The sequence below is a fragment of the Melospiza georgiana genome, chromosome 5, assembly GCF_028018845.1.
Source record: "Melospiza georgiana isolate bMelGeo1 chromosome 5, bMelGeo1.pri, whole genome shotgun sequence".
Lineage (NCBI taxonomy): Eukaryota > Metazoa > Chordata > Aves > Passeriformes > Passerellidae > Melospiza > Melospiza georgiana.
In genome coordinates, this window is record NC_080434.1 from 22,665,847 (window position 1) to 22,685,387 (window position 19,541).

General features: G+C 40.8%; 1 protein-coding gene across 1 annotated transcript in view; it reads right to left on the reverse strand.

Annotated features, from left to right (window-relative positions):
- The window catches only part of BMPR1B (bone morphogenetic protein receptor type 1B), a 99,112-nt gene that overhangs the window by 16,593 nt on the left and 62,978 nt on the right, over window positions 1-19,541 (reverse strand). The window contains exons 2-4 of the mRNA XM_058024273.1: window positions 9,776-9,932; window positions 2,061-2,163; window positions 943-1,045 (exon numbers count right to left, since the gene is read on the reverse strand). Of these exons, the coding sequence (XP_057880256.1) occupies window positions 943-1,045; window positions 2,061-2,163; window positions 9,776-9,915 (346 nt within the window). The 5' untranslated portion in view covers window positions 9,916-9,932. The remainder of the gene's footprint in view (window positions 1-942; window positions 1,046-2,060; window positions 2,164-9,775; window positions 9,933-19,541) is intronic.

A 19,541-nucleotide genomic window follows, 5' to 3' on the forward strand; every position in this document is an offset into this window, starting at 1 on the left:
TGCAGAATTTCACAGGCCTGAAGGGAACAGCTTACATGAGTGAAGGCTTTCTCTGAGCATGCATTCGTGTGAGTATCTGCTGTTGGTGGAATTAAGAGTGCATCTGTGCACCGGTCTGGATCTTCAACACAGAACACCACGATTATAAATTCTTCTGCAAGCCTGACTCAATGCTGACTGCCACAATTTCTGCCAATGCCAAGAGTTTATTATGGAAGAATTTACACTTAGGAATATACTTCTATAAAATTTATTCTGAACACCCAGACAAAAATAGTTTTACCAGCTTTCAGAAAGTGATGTTTAAACAAACAATAATGCTAAAACCTTGCCTCAGTATCTACTAAGTTAATACATGCCCATTTGCTCTCGAATAATTTTTTTAAAAACCTTTGTGAGTTCTTACTCTACTTTCTTTTTTCAGCTACACTGTTCACATAAAAATACACTTAGGTGAGTCATTATTGTCTCAGTGCTGGGTGATCAGGTCCTGCAAATAAGAAACACTCACAGACTTGTGACAACTTGAACTGACCAATTTGTGTGTGGAGTTATGAATGAGAGCAATGTATGTTACAGGGACTGGAGAGAGGATTCCATTTTATTATTAGGCTAAAGAAATACCCAGCAAGAGTCATCCTCTGACACGACCAGCCTTGGTCCTTGAGATGATCTCTGATAGCTCAGCAGGTCCATGCTAGGACAGCATCATGCAACTCTAATGCATCTTGTGTTCACTGCATGTGTGCAGCAGAAACACACAAGCATCAGCACCACTCCACACACAACCTACAGGAATGGAGATATACTGATTAATGCCAATTTTCTCTCTAATCACATGCTTTTGGATAAGGGTGCTTCAATCTGTGCTCTATTTTTCCCTAAGGCACAGGGACCAACAGCAGGAAAAGATCGGCTTAGGACCGGATTTTGTTCCCTTACCTCGATTCTTCAGTGGTGGCAGCGTAGGGTGAAGGTGCCTGTTACAGTAATCCTGGCCTGTACAACATTCAATCGATCTTCTTTGGTGTGGAATAGGAGTGTCCTGCAACAAGCAATTTAGATGGAAAGCAAGTCATTACCTGTGTTGTAAATACACACGGTCATTCTGGCACTTGAAAGATGTGCTTGCTAGCTGGACTGCAATCTGCTTCAGATTCCTAGGATGTGTGGAGCAAGTATTTCTGCCAATAAGCGTAACCAGCAATATTTCATCCAGGCAATTAAAATGTTAATTCACTCTAAACTTACTCCTGTTGGTGCCTTAATGCTGCAGAAGGGACTGACTTTCTCTAATGGTGCCAGTCATCAGTGTGAAAGTCACATACATCTATCAATTAGACCAAAAATGAGTTAATACCGGTATCCAAAACAGGTTAGCCAGGATAATACAGGAATTGCTGCGTGGACTCATTTAGCTGCAGCTTCTGGTCTCTTGGGAAGCTGGATAAAATATCTCCCATTAGCCATAAGGATGTAACTATTCCTGCACTCATCTAAAACCATTTAAGGTTAATGTAGGGAAAGACAATCACCTCAGAACCACCTTGCTCCATTTTCCACACCCCTTCCATTCTTGCAGTGGCACTTGTTTTCCATCAGGTGATTGCTGCACTTGAAGGGAATATCTGGCACCAAAAATCCCAAACCAATGTGGAACTGCATGTGAGATGTAGATGTTGCTGCAGTCCATCAAATAATATCCTAACTAACTTTAGCTAGGAAAAAAACCCAGAGAGATCCAGCATGGAAATTTGAGGAGTTAAAACTGCAGTTCTCTAAATCCAAACTTCATCTCAGTGGGAATGTTACTAGTAGCAGCAGTGCCAAAACCAAAAACATGAATTGTTATTATTAGGAGGATCCATATATTAATCCATATTATTAGGAGTATCATCTTTTGAGGATACAAATGCACCCCCCTCAGTAATCAATGCAGATCAGCTATCTGCCAAAGCAACAGAAGTAGAAAACATGGACACAGTAATATCTGTTGACTGCACTTTAACTGGAAACTATCAAAAATTCAAGGGACACTGTGGCAGAAAATGCTTCCTCACCCGACACTGGAAGTCTGAGCCCTCTAATCCAAGACATCCCTTGGTGACTAAATGTCCACCGGACTCATCCTCTTCTATTATGGTGAAGCAGTAGCCATCAGTGCTGTGGATTGGAAAGAATGAATCAGGAAAAGGCACTGAAATATGAAAAGTGGAAGATGTGCTGTTGAATATTGTCTTGAACTTTGCTCCTTGCCAGGCAAATTGGCCATTCCCAAATGGACACACTGGGGCTGCTGTGGAAGCAGCTCCTGCACACACAAAGAAGGCTCTGCCTCAGAGCTGTGCACTTACCTTTGCAACATTTCACAGCCTAACCCCACTAACAAGGCCCCCAGCCCTCTGCCTGTGGTCATTAGCGTGTTAAGACTTTGGAAACCTACACAGTGCAAGCTTCAGTGCTCCACAGCCTCTGCCCTGAGTGCAGGAACAGGGCACCGACACCTGCACCACGGTACAGACCTGAAGAAGGAAACACTTCTGAGATGCTAAACGTAAAATATTACCAAGAGTGATTTGTGATTCCTGTTTTCACCGTATTATGAACTGCAGCACTCCTGTGTATGAGTCCTTGAGTTATCATCAACACCCTTCATAGATGTTTACTTGGGTTATGAGCCTGAAGTGATCCATAATGCTTCCGTTTACAGGAACGTGCACCAGGGAGGGCAAGTATATGAACAGATGGCTCGATGGGGCTGGTGATAAATGTCCTTCCTTGATGAAGGTCAAATGCCTGAATGCTATGGAAAGAGGGAGTGGAGGGCATGGAAAGGGCGGCTGCATTTTATTGAGACTGCTGTACCTTAAGTTCTCAGCACTCTGATGGGGATACGTAACACGTAAGAAACAAAAACTGATGGACTTGAAGGTAGAAGATCCAAAAATAAAGAAAAAACTCTTTAATATAAGACATTTAAGTCACAGAAAAATAAAATATTCTGTTATTTGCTCAGGAAAATAACACTGGCTATTATGTGCAATGAGTATTCTTCAGAAGGGAAGAAATAAACTCAGTTAAAACAAGGAAATAAAAAGAAAAAAAGATTAGAAAACTTAAATACAGCAAAATTTCAGATGATTTGCTCCTTACTTGAATGAAACAAGAGTCTAAAGAGCACCAGCAGCAAAGGCAATGAAGATGTAGGAAACAAGAGCCACAGTTACACATTTAAGAGACAAACACAATTTGTAAGTATTAGCTACACAACCGAGAGATGCTGCACAGGATCACGTCAAACATTTTCTGTGGCATGTTTTTATATTAGTGGGGCAGGGTCTAGCCACAGTAAGCTTATTACTTCAAATAATAATATATCATGACTTCTGGATCTGAAAAGTAACCAAATGCACATTACAAATTACTTTCTCAGGGAAGCCAGCAGTGACTTCTACCCTTCTTTACATTGTACAGAGGAGTGAGGCAAAGGAGACAGCCTCTCCTTCTGGGCAACAGCCACCTTGATGTCATTGCTTGAGCTGAATAGATAGGAACAATAGGATTGCCAAGAGAGACTGTAAGGAATCCATTAGAGAAGAATATTATATTAGATTAGATTTTATTTGTTTGCATGGAGCCTTTGATTCAAAATAATGAGTAAGTTTAACCCAAGGGACAGAGCAACAAAACAATAAATTGCTATCAAGTGAAACACAAAAATGGACTCTACAGCTAACAGCAAAAACTCAAAACTCTTGGTTCATCAAAGAAAAACAGGGGAAGGAAAAGTCAATTTGTTTGCAAAAGGGAGAAAAAGAAACAGAAAGTCAGCCATTTCAATTCTATTTTTCTGACTTGTCTTATGGGACTCTGATTCTTAGCTCACTTATGAAAACTGAAGTCAAGCTCCTCGTACACTTTAGTCCCTCTAAAAATCTTACTCCAAATTTAAAAAGAAAAAATTAGATTGGGTAGAGCAAAACAAAGAAGTGATAAAGCTCTAACAATAAGTCTAAACCATACTCTTTACAGATGTTAGAATAATGAAGGAGAAGTGAGAGAAAAAATAGCATTACTGAGCAGAATAAACACTGCTTGCTTCTACCTCTAAGAAAAAAAGTAAAACCAAATAACAAAAAGCTTTCATGCTATGTAAGAACTCATTATCTTTTTGAGAATTTCTGAGGGGCTTGGGTGAGAGGGAGAAGGAACCCTTCTGAAAAGAAAAAAGGATCTCCTACCTGCTTCCCCCCTCACCCCAACCTGTTCTCCTGGTTCACAGGATGTCAAATGGACCACACACTGCAAGGAAAAGGGCAGGGCACACCCCTGCTGTTTTATTGATTTCCCCACCTCACACCTGACTGCGGTAGAAATGAAACTTACTAATACAGCCAGTAAGAAACAAATCAGAGATGTGTGCAGAGTCTCAAATTTTATACTTACTTTGGTGACTACAGAGAAAGAAGCATCTGTACATCACTGACACTTGCAAAGCAGTATGAAAAACCTATTCTCCACTTCCTAGAAAAAAACTGTAGTATAGAAAGAAAACTGCTATTTTCTTAAAATCTGCAATGTGAATTCTAATTTTGTGTAATTTGATTCCAAAAATGGTGTGTACAGAAGGAATGCAGTGTGGATACAACTGGATACATCTGGGTACACATCCACTAACCTCCTCCACTGAAGCACCATCATTAGAGTACGGTGCAAGGGAGTGATTCAATTCACTTTGGATGTGATCACTAATAGAGATTTGCTGTGTCACATATTTGCCAAGAGTGAATCCTTACAGCCAAGTCAAATGCCAGGAGAATGAAGGGAGTTAACAGTGAAACACTGACAGACAGTGATAAAGAAGGCGCTGCTCCAATTACAGATTACCACAAAGAAAGCAGAGATCTTAACTCAGACCTTTCCTAAATGTCACAAGAGAGGAACCAAGGCCAACAACTTTGCATCTGCTCACACAGATGTCCCCACTGGCCAGCAGCCATTTCTCACAGAAGCTGTGATTCCTCAGCTTCCCAAACCTGCCTGCTGGAGATTTCCCACCCGGCTCTGTGAGTGTGTGACACAGCCAGGGATGGCAGTACACAACTCTGAAAAGCAACATCTTTCCCTCATTCAATGCCTATCACAAAGAGACAGGTAGCTTTCATAATTTCATGAACAGATCCCTTATCTTTAATTTATTTCAAATGAGTCCATACAAGTATTATTACTTTTTTCCACTCCTCCTCTTCATATTCCTCCTTTTGATACAAGAGCATTTTTTCACTTCCATTCAAAGAAACATGACAAGTCTCTGCACTCTTTTTAAAACTATTACAAAACTTCTTGTATAAAAGAGGATATTTCAAAATAAACATAAACATTAAAAAATTGAAAGGCTAACATTTAAGATCTCACCTTTCCCTTATCAGAAAATGTTCAATTTGTCCCTAAAAATTAAAGTGCTTTGGCCACTGTCAAAGTCTTTTTTTTCCCACATACCAAATTACAAAGAAAATTCAAGCATATCATCTGGAGAACGGGACAATGAAAATAACATCACTCAAGTGAATTATCAGCTTTGGTACCACCGAAAAAGCAACTTAATTATTTAATTGCTTTAGGTAACCAAAGACACAGTTGGGCAGAAATACAATCTAGTAGGCAACACACAGGAACTTAAACTTTATCACCCCAATCTTTAAAACTGTCAGCATTTATTTGTGCATGAAAATAGAGTGCGACAAGGCACCTAATTAGCCTCTGCCTTTACTGCAATCCCATTACAGTCAAAGCCAATTAATCGTAACATCGTGCTTTAAAATATGCAATTAATTATGATCAGACACAACTGTCCGTGCATTCACTCTGAACACAGAAAACTTGAAATGGAACAGCAAAACAAGGTCCTGGTTGTGTTCAAAGCAGCTTTGACCTTCTTTACTGAAAGCCTTTTATGAATTGCACAGATGTTGAGAAAGAAGAATAAAGTTTCAACATGCAGCAGTTTAACACACCCTTTGCAAGCAGAGGACTGTGGGCCTTCTCCAAAGGTTTCATCTGTCAGGGCCTTGAGTGCACTAGTATTTTTTAACTGCTCACAGTGGCCCCACTTGTGACCCCTCTTTCCCCCTACCCAGAACCCCTGAGCAGAGGTACAGGAGTGCCTGTCTCCACCATGGGAAGGGCTGGGCTATTGAAGGAGCTGTTTCTCCTTTTGTGTTCACATATCCATGGCGAAATGGGGTCCTGGTGAGTGAGGACATCAGCCTCAGCCCCTGCCTTGGTCTCCTTTTGCTACACTTTGGCATTAACCCTCCCTCAATGAGCTCACCCTGCAATGGGTCTTCCAAAACTTCACTGTGCTCAGGGACTGCTCAATTTTTTAAAGTACACTCTAACTAGAGCTACGGCTTTCTGCTTAGACAGAAAAGCATTCTGCCTTTTATGCTGCAGTGTTATCCTTCGCTCTCCAAAGTATTGTTGGACTTAAACTGCAGAACTATAAAGAAAAGGAAATTCTGTATAGGAACACAGCAGGCTGTTGGGAGGATTTGATATAGATGTGGTTAAAGAATATTGGCTTTTAAATTTCTACAAATACAGTTATGGAGAGGATTTTAAATGGCCACCAGATGTCCTCATTTTTATATAAACATTCAGACCCCTGGTACTATGAGCCAGATATATACTTTAAAGCTCAATACCTGTGGTAGCAGATAGAAATCTTCATGTGAGATGAGAGACTGTTTTTTAGGAGAAAATTTTAATGGTGATTGCAATAAGAATAGCTATTCTATTCTGAGAGTTTTAGTTTAAACACAGCTGGAAATGCTTTTGCATTGAACTTTCAGAGGTTCTCGCTCCTGGGCTCATAAAATGCTTCCCTGCTTTAGTAAGAACCCTGGTAAGGACAGTGGCTGATGCTCTCCAGAGCTCAAGCCCTGGCTGTGGATGTACTCAGTGAATTTCCTGGGTGTCAGAGCATTGCCAGGCCCTTGGGTGCTCCAGAACACACTGGCTCATTCCTGTTGGGCTGGCAGGTCCAAACTCTGAAGGTCCAAGCACAGCCTAAAGCTTAACAGATTGATAGAGCTGACAAGAGGTTTGATCTTAAAATTTTTCTTAAAAAATTTAAAATGCTTTTAGTGGCTACATCTGTGGCAAGCAGATAATTAATGCAAAAACTTTTAACCTGAAGCATTTAATTTATTCTTCAGACAAATACTGCAATTGATACTTCTTGATCTTCCAAATGGGGAAGCTTCCTTTATAGTGACACTCAGTGATTCCCTGAGTGCTTTAAAATTGTGCCAACAGTCATTCACACAGGATGAAATACAAAAGTTGCTGCCTGACTAGTAGGATGGTTCCAAACTTCAGGGGAAATTTATAATCCCTGCTAACCTGGTTGGTTGTGCTCAAATCTTTTGAAATTTTGACTCTATCCAGCCAACAAAGCAGATACCTAATAACCAGCTAACCAGACACCTAATAACCCCTCTTTCCCAAGAGAAGGCTCAGGATCTTCTTTTCTCTATAATCCATAATTACAGCTATGTAGTAGGGAATTTAAAAAAGGAGTTACTACATTAACAGTTAAATAGATGCAGGGAAAACAAGGGGTGTTGAGTCCCTCACACCTCACTGCAGCTCTCACACCAAGGCAGTGGAAGCCACAGCAATGATCACTATCATAAACATGATTGCTGCTGACAAGCCATGAAGGCAGTGCATTTAAATTAATTTGTTTTATATTACTCCAAACTCCTCAGCAATTTTTCACTTTTGCTGTTGCTCACTGGGCAAGTGGCAAGGTGGGTACTGCTCAGGTGACAGCACAGGGCAGGAGAGAGGACTTGACCTAAAGCAAGTCTCCTGATTGTTCCAGGAAACTCCTAACTGGACAGAAAAGTGATAAATATTTGATGGATAAATTCCAGATTCAATTATTATTTTGATGTCTAGACTGGAAAAAATCATTCTGGCAATAAAGTAGAACATTCAAGCCTGAAGTCTTCAAGGATTATGAAGACAAAAGGAATTACAATTTTGTGTTTTATTACCACTTAACTGCCTATCCTTGGGCATTAACACCTAAAAAAAGTTTGACATTTGACACCATAAAGGAGACTGAAGAGAGTTTCTTTAAAGTACTGCAGTGAGGGAAAATGCACAACTGCATTCTAACAGGACATTCACTCACAGTTCCATAAAAAATAATTATTGCCAATGATGCCTACAAAGCAACGTGCAAAAGCAGGTTATCCCACAGCTGGGGGATAAACCTTGTTCAGTCAGTTCATAACATTGATCCCTTTGTGCTTCCTAATTCAAGGATTTAAAAGTCATCTGCAAATTCCCTGTTGCTGCATGTGTGAGACAGCACATGGGAAAGCTGTGGCTCTTGCTGGGCAGGAACAGGAAACAGCTGATTGATGCTGCAGGGGATCAGCAAATTGGTATCAGAGTGGGGTTTTCCAGCTTTTTAAACTGACTGTCATGTGAGAGCTAACTTCTGGCTGGAACATGAGCTTGTAGGAAGAGGTTAGAAAGGGGGAATCATATTTACAGCTGTCACCAAAACTTTGATATGTTTTAGTAGGAAACTGCAGGCTGAGAAGAATAAAGTCAGGCTGCAAACCCATGCTCAAAAATCCAACAAAGCAATCAGTGCCTTCAGCAACCTTAGGCTTTCCCCATTTCTCTTTTAGATACACTGCCTTGAAGAGCTGACACAACATCAGACAATCTCACCTCAAAGAGCACTGCATCTCCAGCTGGGCTCACATCTGTGCCCTGCTTCTATGTCTCCCTGACTCCCACAGCTCCACCAGGCTGAGAATTGGTGTCTCCAGTATCACACCTGCTCCTAGCCAAGCAGAGGAGTTTAAATCCCTCATATGGAACATGAATAGCTCGGCCCAACTCTGCTGCAGCTAAAGCAAACTGTACCTGTACCTCAAGCCAAGACAGAGGTTCATTCAACTCTCACACAACAGCAATTGTATGTGTCCAGCAAGAGCTGCTTTTGGGTAAGGGAACTGCAGCTTGGTCCCCCCCACAGGTCCCCTCAGTCACCTCTGCTCGCTTCAGCCAGGGCAACACCGACCAGTGCTGAGCCTTCAAGGAGATTGTGCACATCTGGACCTGCCTCTCCCTCAGGGAGCCAAAAGCTCCCGAGGAAGCAGAATCCAACCCAGGTGAGAAATCTGTACTATTCTAAGCCCAAAATTAAACAGAAGGCTACAGCTCATAGACAAAAATACTCAACACTTCACTTCAAGATAGTTTTCCTTTTAGCATAGAAACAAAAACAAAAAAACCAAACCCAAACCCCAAAGCCTTAAGGACCTACAAATACACCTGCTGTAGACACAAATAAAGACCAGGGTTCTTATAAATAGTATTCTATTAAGAGTGATTATGAATTTATAAGCATTTATTGACATTTCAATGTATCTCCATTAGGTCTCCTCTCATTAACTGCATGCTTCTTTAAAAACAAAGTTCAGCCTTCAGAATATGCAATTCATTAAAACAAGTATTATCTAAAATTATAAATATGCGTATGCCCTAACAAAACAAAGCAAAACAAAAACCAACAACCATGCAGCTGGTATCTAGGTAAAAATTACTTCTGATTTTTAGACACAGTGAAAACCAACTCATTTACATATCACTGCTTAAACAAAAACTGCAACACCGAATTTGGGATTGCTGAGCTGCCACGAGTTTGTTTTGCCATGTGTTATCAGCAGATATCTATCCCACAAACCTGCAGGTGTTGTTGACCGAGTCCTCAGGGCAGTGGTGGTGGCACTGGCAGGACAGCTTCTTCTGGGGAGGAGCAGGGGCCGTGCTCTCACCGTCTTTTCTGGTCTCCATGCTCAGCTTGCCAGAACTTCGCAACGCCATGTTGTCTAGAAAACTGGCTATGAGAGAGGAAGAAAAAGAAACAGTTCTGTGATGTATTGCAAGACCTGAAATGAAGGCTTTAAACTGCTTCTACCTATCAAAACTTAAGAAAGTTATTTGAGATGAGAGTTCACTACAGAATGTTTTTCTGTAGTTTGACATGGTCACCATGGCTGAGGCTTATTGGGCCTCGGTGGTATTAGATCAAAGGTACTGATGTTTGAGCTCTGCCACTGCCTAGAGATATATTGTGCTTTTATTATTATACATTGCACAGTACAGCTTTTCTTCTACTGCTTTACACAGGTCAAATCCTTGCTTACACCTCTGAGTTTTCTTTATCTCCACAGCACTCGGCACAGATCTACATTCACTGAACCCCATAAAAATCAGTGGGATTTATGGTACTCCAGGCAGAACAGAACATGAGCACACAATTCAACAAAGTCTTAACTGAAACTGATGTTCTTTCAAATTCAACAGCACGTTCTGTCACTGAATTGCAAAAGCCCTGCTTGGTAAACAAGGGAAAGAGCTCACTTCTGTAAAAGAAAAGTCTATAAACAAAGTAAAAGAGAAGAACGTGGTTTCAGATGAACAATGCTGAAATATATGGAGGTGATTATTCCTAAAAATATCAGAGTACTGAATCTCCATGGAGCTGGTGGAGTACAGCTGGAGATGTCGGTGACAGGCTAGGAAATGTTTAAGCACCCTCCTTCCTCCAGCTCTACTCATAAATATCAACTTTCAGTCCTTGTGAAAATTTTAAGCCTCAAAGACAAAAATGAGATTAGCATGAAAAGCTTCAACTGGCAATTCCTCTGTCTCCTTTTGGCTCCCTGTAAGAAATCTTACCGAAAGGTCACTTATAAGCAGCAGTCTCAAATAGAGTAGCTGAAGAGCTGGCTTCAAGTGCTTGATTTAATGTTAAATCTTTATAAACAACTGGTATTATAATTACTTTGATTGCTCTTCACTCTAAGATTTTTCCAAATCACCATAATTAGGATTCATTTATTGTGGAGCTGATAAATAATTATATCTTTTTTAGCTCCCTATGGAGAGATAGGGTGGGCAAACAGGCAGAGGGGATGGGGACAAGCAGCTGCACTTCAGGGCTTGGACTGCAGTCAACAACTGAGGTGATGAGAGTGAGGCTGAAGGACTCTGAAGCAGTGGAGGAAGCACAGGGCTCTTCTACCAGTCCTTGCCCTTAGGAGGACTGAAAAAGCCCAGTCTGGGCTCTGGGAACATGGGACCAGCCAGGGCACACCATGCCTCCAGCTGCATATCCCTCCTCTCCTGTGCCAGCTCTGGTAGCACAGGACAGGCACTGGGACCAGCAATTGGCTGACAGGCTTTTGTTTTCTGCAGTGTAACTTGAGAGAATGCAGCTTATCCCCAGCAAAGTCAGGAAAAAGCTGCAACCTGTTAGCTCTGGGAGAAGTAGGGCTTTGCACATAAGAACACTGCATTTGGAGAAGTGCTAGCCTTTTTAACACCACAGCTCTTCCACTCCTTGCACATTCCTTGCACAAGACATATATCAATAATATCAGGGTGGTACACATGAAAGAGAATCGTTCACCATGCCAGACTAACGCTCCTATGAATCACAAACTCATACAGCTTGGCCTTTGCTCAGTACCTCTGTATGCCACTGAAACCAACTGGCCTCTTGACCAGCTCACCTCTTTGTAAAGTCAAACCAGATCACCAGTTACAAAACATATACAAACCATGGGCTCATAAGCCTTGTGCCCAGCATTAAGATATAAACTGGATTCACGACACAACTGGCTGTCAGCCCCACACTGTTTTCAGTAAGATTTGGCAAAATCAGAACTGAATGCATGAGTTCACTCAAGGTGAATTGTGTGTATGTGTTGCTGTGTACTCACAGCTGTACCTTAAGATGAAGGAGATGCTTAAATTAAGGGAAAAACAATGCACTGTTGTTTGTTTCTCCTAATATGATTAGGGAGCCTGTGCATAACAAATTAATATCAAAAGATATTTGCTCTCTGGGTCACAGGATTAGGGATTACCTAAATTCCCTTTCAAACAGCCATTTTTTTCAGTAGTACTTTGTTACCATTGCATGGGGAATGTCCATATTGATATTCCTGTCAAGGATTTTCAGACTTCAAGCTCATGAGGCAACCCAGTGAACTTCTAGCTCACAAGTGTAATAGTTTACTCTGTCATTTCCACAGCTCTTTCTACAAGCTACCTGCAGTTTTAGCAGAGATCTTTCTCCAACAGGGAGTGGAAAGACAAAAGCTTCTTACACCTAGCACAAAAAAAGGGGGAAGGTTTAATTACACATTTGATGGTGCCTGAATATGTTAAATTTAGGCAGCTAAATGCCATCCTCATAATAAATACAACCACAGATCATTCACTTTTCCAACAAGCATAAAAGAAGTCATACCTAAACACAATCTGTGGCCATCACTCACCAGTGATGTGATCTTGAACAGCTTCTGCAAAACTTGCCATAAACAACAGCTTCCACCCCTAGACCTGCTGCACTCCCAGATATAAGACAGGCAGAAGCTGCTGAATTGGAATCAAAAATCTGAAGTACCAGCAGAGCATCAGAGGTGGCTATTTAGAGATGTATTGTGGATTTGGGAAAATTTAGGACAGATAGGATGGCATTCAAATTTACACCTTCCAAGAGTTGAAATTAGGAAGGCAGCCTAGTATTTTGCTTCCACATAATGCCCAGAGCAAAACTACTGCAAAATCATACCAGTTCATGTCAAATATATTAGATCCAATGAAACAAAAATAGGCAGGAATAAGACAGTTTCAATCAAGCTCTTTTCTGTTTTCTAAAATGTAAAACTCTTCTCACTCTATTCTCTTGCTCCTTTCACACCTTCAATTCCTGGCTGATAGCTAAAATGATGGGCAGATCTCTTGCCTCTGAAATTCAGGTGTCTCACCCAGCAGACAACCATGGAGCATGTAAAAACTCTTCTCCTCCCACTCAGAGCTGAGTTTCTGCAAGGACTCTCGACTTCTATGTCTGCTTGACTTCAGCACAAACAGGTCTTCCAGCAGTCCCTTCCCTAAAGGAAACGTGTAGGAAGGAGCTCACAAGAGAAATGGGGAGAACTTTTCAGCTTGGCAACAAGTTCCTCCTGATTTCAGGTGTGAAAAGCACAGTTTGGGATGGTGAACAGCTCGTTCATCCTGCATTTGCTGCTGTTCTGTAACAAGTACATGTTGGTCATGCAAACCTGGCTCTGTCTAGGGTTTAGAAGCCCTTTGGGTTTTGAAATCTCTCCTAGAGCCCTGAAAACAAGAGATTTCAGGCTATTTAATCTTGGCTGCTTCTTTGTTGTAGCCTATTCTGTTGCAGTCTGCTTACAGTCAGCTTCTCATCCCTTAGGAGAAATGCAAAAAACAATGGTATCAAAAATAAGGTTATTTTAGTCTGCTGAGAAACTCACTGACTGCATCAGAGAATTCATGAAAGCTGTTGATCACCTGTACCAGACTGGTACAGATTCATCAGGTTCAGCTGAGTTTCTCAGCTTAACTCTTTTTCCACTAAAATTCAGCATGTACAAAGCACCATCCACCACAAGGACTGGAAGTCAGCTGCCAGGGCTTTGATGTCTCTTTGGAGTGCTACTCCTGAGAAATATTTTCCTCTCTAGGACTGGGACCACTGGAAACTGTGATGTGATGGCCTCTGTTACGAATCTCTACCTGGGAATGGGGATGTGTGCAGCATGCTACTGCTTGGTTTTTTCCATGTGTTAGTGTGTTTCTCCCTCTATGCTTTGGGGTCCTTTCCAGAAAGGAACATCTACAAAGATCCTGAATTCAGGAGAAGGAAAACAATGAAAATAAAGCCCTTCATTTTGTAAAATGAAAGTCATTCTCATGGTCATACAGGATAATGTTAGTGTCTAATTTAAACCTCTACTAACCTCCAGAGTCAACAAATAAACCTTCTTAGATATAATCTTCCATCTATCAGCACTAAGATTGCAGCAAATAACTCTGGTCATGTGGCAAACCCTTTCATGGCATTTCAGGGAGTTCTGCTGTAATTTTTTACATGTGTGAGAAGCATCCTAGATCCCCACTCCACAATGACAATTAAGAAACTATAAGGATGAATTCTAACTTGGTTTTAAACAGTGTGGTTGTTTGTTGGTTTGACAGGTCTGCAGGCAGTGGTACCTCACACACAAAAGGAAAATCACCCATTTAAGCTTAACACTGGCTCAAAAAAATCTGATCTAGAGAGCCAGCCTTTCAGTGTACATTCAGTCCTCAAACTCTCTGCCATGGCTGCCAATAAGTACTTCGGCCTCTGCCAACTGTAGCCATAGCCATGTGATTTGGACAGAAATTTCTCCACTAGAATCTGGATAAAGCCCAGTGACTCATTTCACACTGGCCCATGGCCATTGGATGGTAATGACTTTTGGGCACTGCTCCGATTCAACAAGTCTGGTAATGCAGGAGGTGAAAAGCTCTTTATTCTGTTTCTCTGTGTTCTGTGGTTTGAATTTTAAGCCATCCTGCTCCTGAAGGATGAAGAATTAGCAATAGTTATCTTAACAGATTGATTTCTGTGCCACAGCTGGGAGATTTATGTGCTGTCTATGCAGTGAAAAAAGCAAATCTGTCATGACCTTGCAGGGGTCCATAAGGACTAAAAGTCAGACTTGCCCCTTCCCCAGAGAGAGGCTAAGGACAAAAAAAAAGGGTTCAATACCATCCATTCACATTTTCCCAGTCTAATAACAACATCTGGCCACCCCCTGACAGCAAGCAAGGCTTACAACTTCAGGGAAGGCACACACCAAAGAAGCTCTACACACCAAGGAACAACTTGTTTCAACATATTTCAACTGCTCCTTTAAAATGGAAATTAAGGATATTCATACAAAAGTGTCTGAACTGTAATTGAAAACAAACTCAAACAATGCAAACCTGAGAAGAAAATCAGTCAACTTGATAAAACAGTTAAGATGGAAATTTTAAACCACAAGATGAGTTCATCAATGTTCTGCACTAATCTACATAGTGTGCTTTTCCTCAAAATAGACTTTTATTAAAATACAAAACTAGCTTGCAACATCCTGCTGGAGCTTCCTATGCCATATCATAAACCACAGCCTGATGACTTCCCACCCGGCCAGGGTTATACCATCAACATGATTGTTTTAGGAGAAAGGGAAATAAGTTACTGCTAACTCACTGTACTTTTCTGCTCCCAGATAAAAGAATTTCCATGGGATATTTTTTGGCAAACAGTCAGCAATAAAAACACAGCACAGTTAAAAGACTTGAAATAAATTACACCTCTTAACTCAGCCTGATCTACTGTGTAAAATAGTCAAGAGGTAACAGTAAAACACTTTTTTATTGGTGATAAGTACATAACAGAGAAAGAAAACTGGATCATGAATTTCACTTTGCTGGATATTCAAGGCTATCATAAAACTCAAGGAAATATCAGATGCTGAGACCTTCATATTTTTGATCCAAAACTACAGTAAACAAAATCTGGTATTAATACAGCAGAAAAGAACCCGAAAACAGAACATTTTGCTTTTTTACATATAGTATGTGGCTATATTGCACTAGTGAGCCCAAACTGTGATTGGCATCAATCCGTGCTTGAAAATAGCTGTACCTTGATATACACCCACTGCAATAAACTGACATACTACAAAAAATGTAACATTGTAGGGCTTATGTATGATTTGCACCATTTCCCACCTATGCTGGATTTCTTCTACAACAAAATGCAGAGAACCTACAAGTTGCTCCTTCCCATCTCTATATTTCAAAATTTGGGGTGGTTTTGTTTCTATTCATAACCCAAATAAGGTTTAAAATAAAATGTGCTTTTAAACAACCTGTCAAGGCAGTTTTCTTAAAAACTGTTTCTCTCCATATTCATAGAATTGCCACTGACTGCCGATATAGCTACAAGCATCCAGCACCACATTAAATGATGTCTTTATTTTTCAAAATTATTAGCTAAAAAGTTTAACATGTAATATAACAAGCTGTGACAAAGCCACTGAGAAAAACACCCTCCAAACTAATACCCATTCCATACTCACAACTTACAAACACAAAGGCTTCTTTGCTAACACAGCCCATGGCAAATGCACGTGTAATTTGCTGTCTGCTTTCCTCTCATTTCTGGTGCCCACAGTTAATCTTTGACATATTTTTCATTTGGACAAAAATGGGAATTGGTTGGCATATTTTTATAGTATGTACCAACACAACATTAAAAAAAAAAATAGAACAGAAAGATAACTTTTTAATTTCCAAGGGAAAGTGCAAGCAAAGTGTTTTATCCTGTCAGCTTGGACTCAGTAAAGTCTAGCTCTCTCCAGTGTAGTTCCCCATTAATAAATATTCCTCAGCTGTGTCAAACACCTTGTCTAATTCTATCTTCTGCAATCCTTTGGCTCAATGTATAAACGCTCTATGACAAAAAAAAAGCTTTTAAAATATAAGTTAGTCTTTAATATTTGCAAAGATGAATGAGCAGGTAGTCCACACAATTCTCATTAAGATACCAACACAATTTCTTTATTTTAATCCCTTTTCAGGAGCTGTATTTTACACAGCAAAGGTAAATGTGTTGGAGCTATCAATCTGGAACAATCAAATGCAAATACTTCATAAATACTAAGGTGAGATCCAAAGTCCAGTGTGAGAATCACTGATTCTTCTGGACACAAACAGAGATACTGAAGGTCACCTTTGCATCAGACCATACCCCAGGAATCTCTGACCCAGAAGGAATGCTTTAAGGAAGACATTCCCTTTGTCAAGGAGGATTGGATTAAAGGATACCTAGACAAATTTGATATCCACAAGTCCACAGGCCCTAATGGGATGCATCCATGAGTGGTGAGAGAGCTGGCACACACCAGAATGAGTCTACTCATGATCATCTTTGAAAGGTTGTGGCAATCCACGGAGATACATGAGAACTGGAAGAAAGCAAATGTCACCCCAGTTTTCAGACAGGGCAGGAGAGAGGAACCAGGGATCTATTGGCCAGTCAGCCTGACTTCAATGCCTGAGATCAGCTCACTTGGACAGAGCACAGTGCTAATAACACCAAGGTGATGGGTTTGGTCCCATATGGGCCATTAACTCAAGAGCTGGCCTTGGTGATCCTTGAGGATCACTTCCAATGGGAATATTCTGTGGAAAAGAATGATGGAGCACCTCATTCTGGAGGCCATCTCCCCTCAACACGAATGACAAAAAAGTGATCAGGAGTACTCAACATAAATTCACTAAAGTTGAATTATGGTCAAAACAGGGGATAGAGATTAGGGCACAAATATGTAAAAAAAGACAATTTGGATATCAACAAACAGCAGAGTCTGTGCCACACTCTAAATTAAAAAAAAAATTAAAAAAAATACAGGAAGATTATTGTCAACATCCTTATGCTGTCATTTCTGCTTCTAAACTGCAAATCACCACATATTCTTACAGTTCCAAGTAGCAAACACCAAATGTGATCACCAAGAGATTATGTAAATGTCACTACAAGTGATCTTGAAAACTCTCCTGAACAGCAGCAACAGGGGAAAGAATACACAGATGGGAAGCAATGCAATGTGATACCACTGCTACTAATCCATGCTTTGCTATCTGATCTTTAGGAAAGAGCAAAGATTGAACTGGGCAAGCTGCAGATTTTTACTTATTATCATTTTAGATGATACTGAGATAGAGGGATTCAGACAACGGAATTTCAATGAAACAGCAAGAGACAGCTTTGACCTCATGGATCTCTTAGATATGTTTAATAAATCACTGTCACTCCTGCTGCCTTTCCAGAAGAGAAGAAACACAAGAGCACCATGCAGCTGAGACAAAAATAGTGCCTGGAAGATAAAAATACCAGCTAGCCATTCTCACCTCAAGATCAAAGACTGCACCTGGATATTAAAATATAATTAGCATGTGCACATGCCATGCTTGCAGAAACCAGTGCCAACACTATTCAGAGGTGCTGGTGCCCTTCTGACTGACTGGATTTGCCTGTTCAGGAGTAAATGTGACATAACCCCCGCTCAGCCTAAAGAGCATTTACTTCCTAAATTACCAATTCCTTTCTAATTTCTGCTACACTGGTGTCATTCCCTTTCACTCTTCTTGTAAGAATAAATTAAATAATGTAGATATTCACAAAACCAGAACTGTCATACAGCTGTTTTGGTATAAGCATGCTATATTTTTAATGGTTTTGTTTGGGTTTTTTTTTTTCAAATTCTGTAGCCATAGATTTATAACTCCCTTTAAACTCGGTTTATTGATTAACTTATCATGCTTCCCAGATCATGGGGATGATGATGCTTCCTACCAATTCCCCTTCCAGCTTTTCCTCAAGTGCCTGCCTATCTTCCAGAAAGACAGATTATTTGGTGTCAGAAAAAAATACCTAGTATTTTGATAATTTTTCATGGATTAATACCATCTGCTTCCCAAAATCCCAGGTGTTTACGACACCCTCAGCAACTAACTGCTGCTGAATGAAGTGCTCAGGGACCTCCAGGAATTTTTCTGCCTGGAGGCAAATGCCACCCTGACAGGTCACCAGGCCCAGCAGAGTTTTAAGCAACTGAACAAGTGACAGTATAAATTGCTGCCCTGTTAAGCTGCCAAGGCAGGGACTGCATTGAACTGACTGCTGCTACTGTTGGCCTCACCACACACGCTGTGCAGGCATTTGAACTGCATGAGTGGAAACCGTAAGCGATGAAGAAGATCTTTGTGTTCATGAGCGAGGGCTGAGGCACAAACCTTATCTTCTGCAAACACAGCTGAATGCAACAGAAAGTGTCATTGACTTACTCACTTTGACAGAAAACAAACAAATCCATTTAGAGGGGGAGGAAAGCATCTCTACTGCAAACCAAAATTAATTGCACGCATGGAACAACAATAGTGAATTTTGACCACAGACATAAGCGCTACGGTTTTCCAGAAGTGTTTGAGCAGCCTAAAAGCACTTCCCTCTCTGAATGCTCCAGAGATCATGTCTGGGCAGGGAGGGAGTGTGTGCCACCCATGCCAGTGACACTGCCACCAGCCCATCAACCAGTGCCCACCAAGAGGCTCCCATGCTCGCCCGCCCACTCAGGCCTCTGCAAGAGGAGGAACCAGCCCTCAGTTCCACTGAGTTTGCTTGCTTTGCTTTTTCCCCCATGTCATACACATGTACCTCCACAGCTACACTTCATACACAACCTCAAAACCTAAGAAATGTGCACTGCAAACACCCTTGGCAAGCTCACATCCCATGTGCTCTTCTCCTTGACCAAAAGTTTTCAAGAGATTAACTTATCATGACCACCTGAGATTTGCATGACCACCTTTCTTTCACTCTCTAAAGATTTCTCCACAACTCTCATCAGATGTAAAACTTTTTTTTTCCAGTGTCCAGCCAGATATGAACAGTAGGAAAAAAAACATGAACATATGAAGGAGTAGGAGAAAAAGTACATGTGTTTTTATTATTTGACTATTTCTCCAATTAACTAGCATTTAAAATGTATAGAACAGATGTAGCATGTTAATAAGCATTACTGACATACACA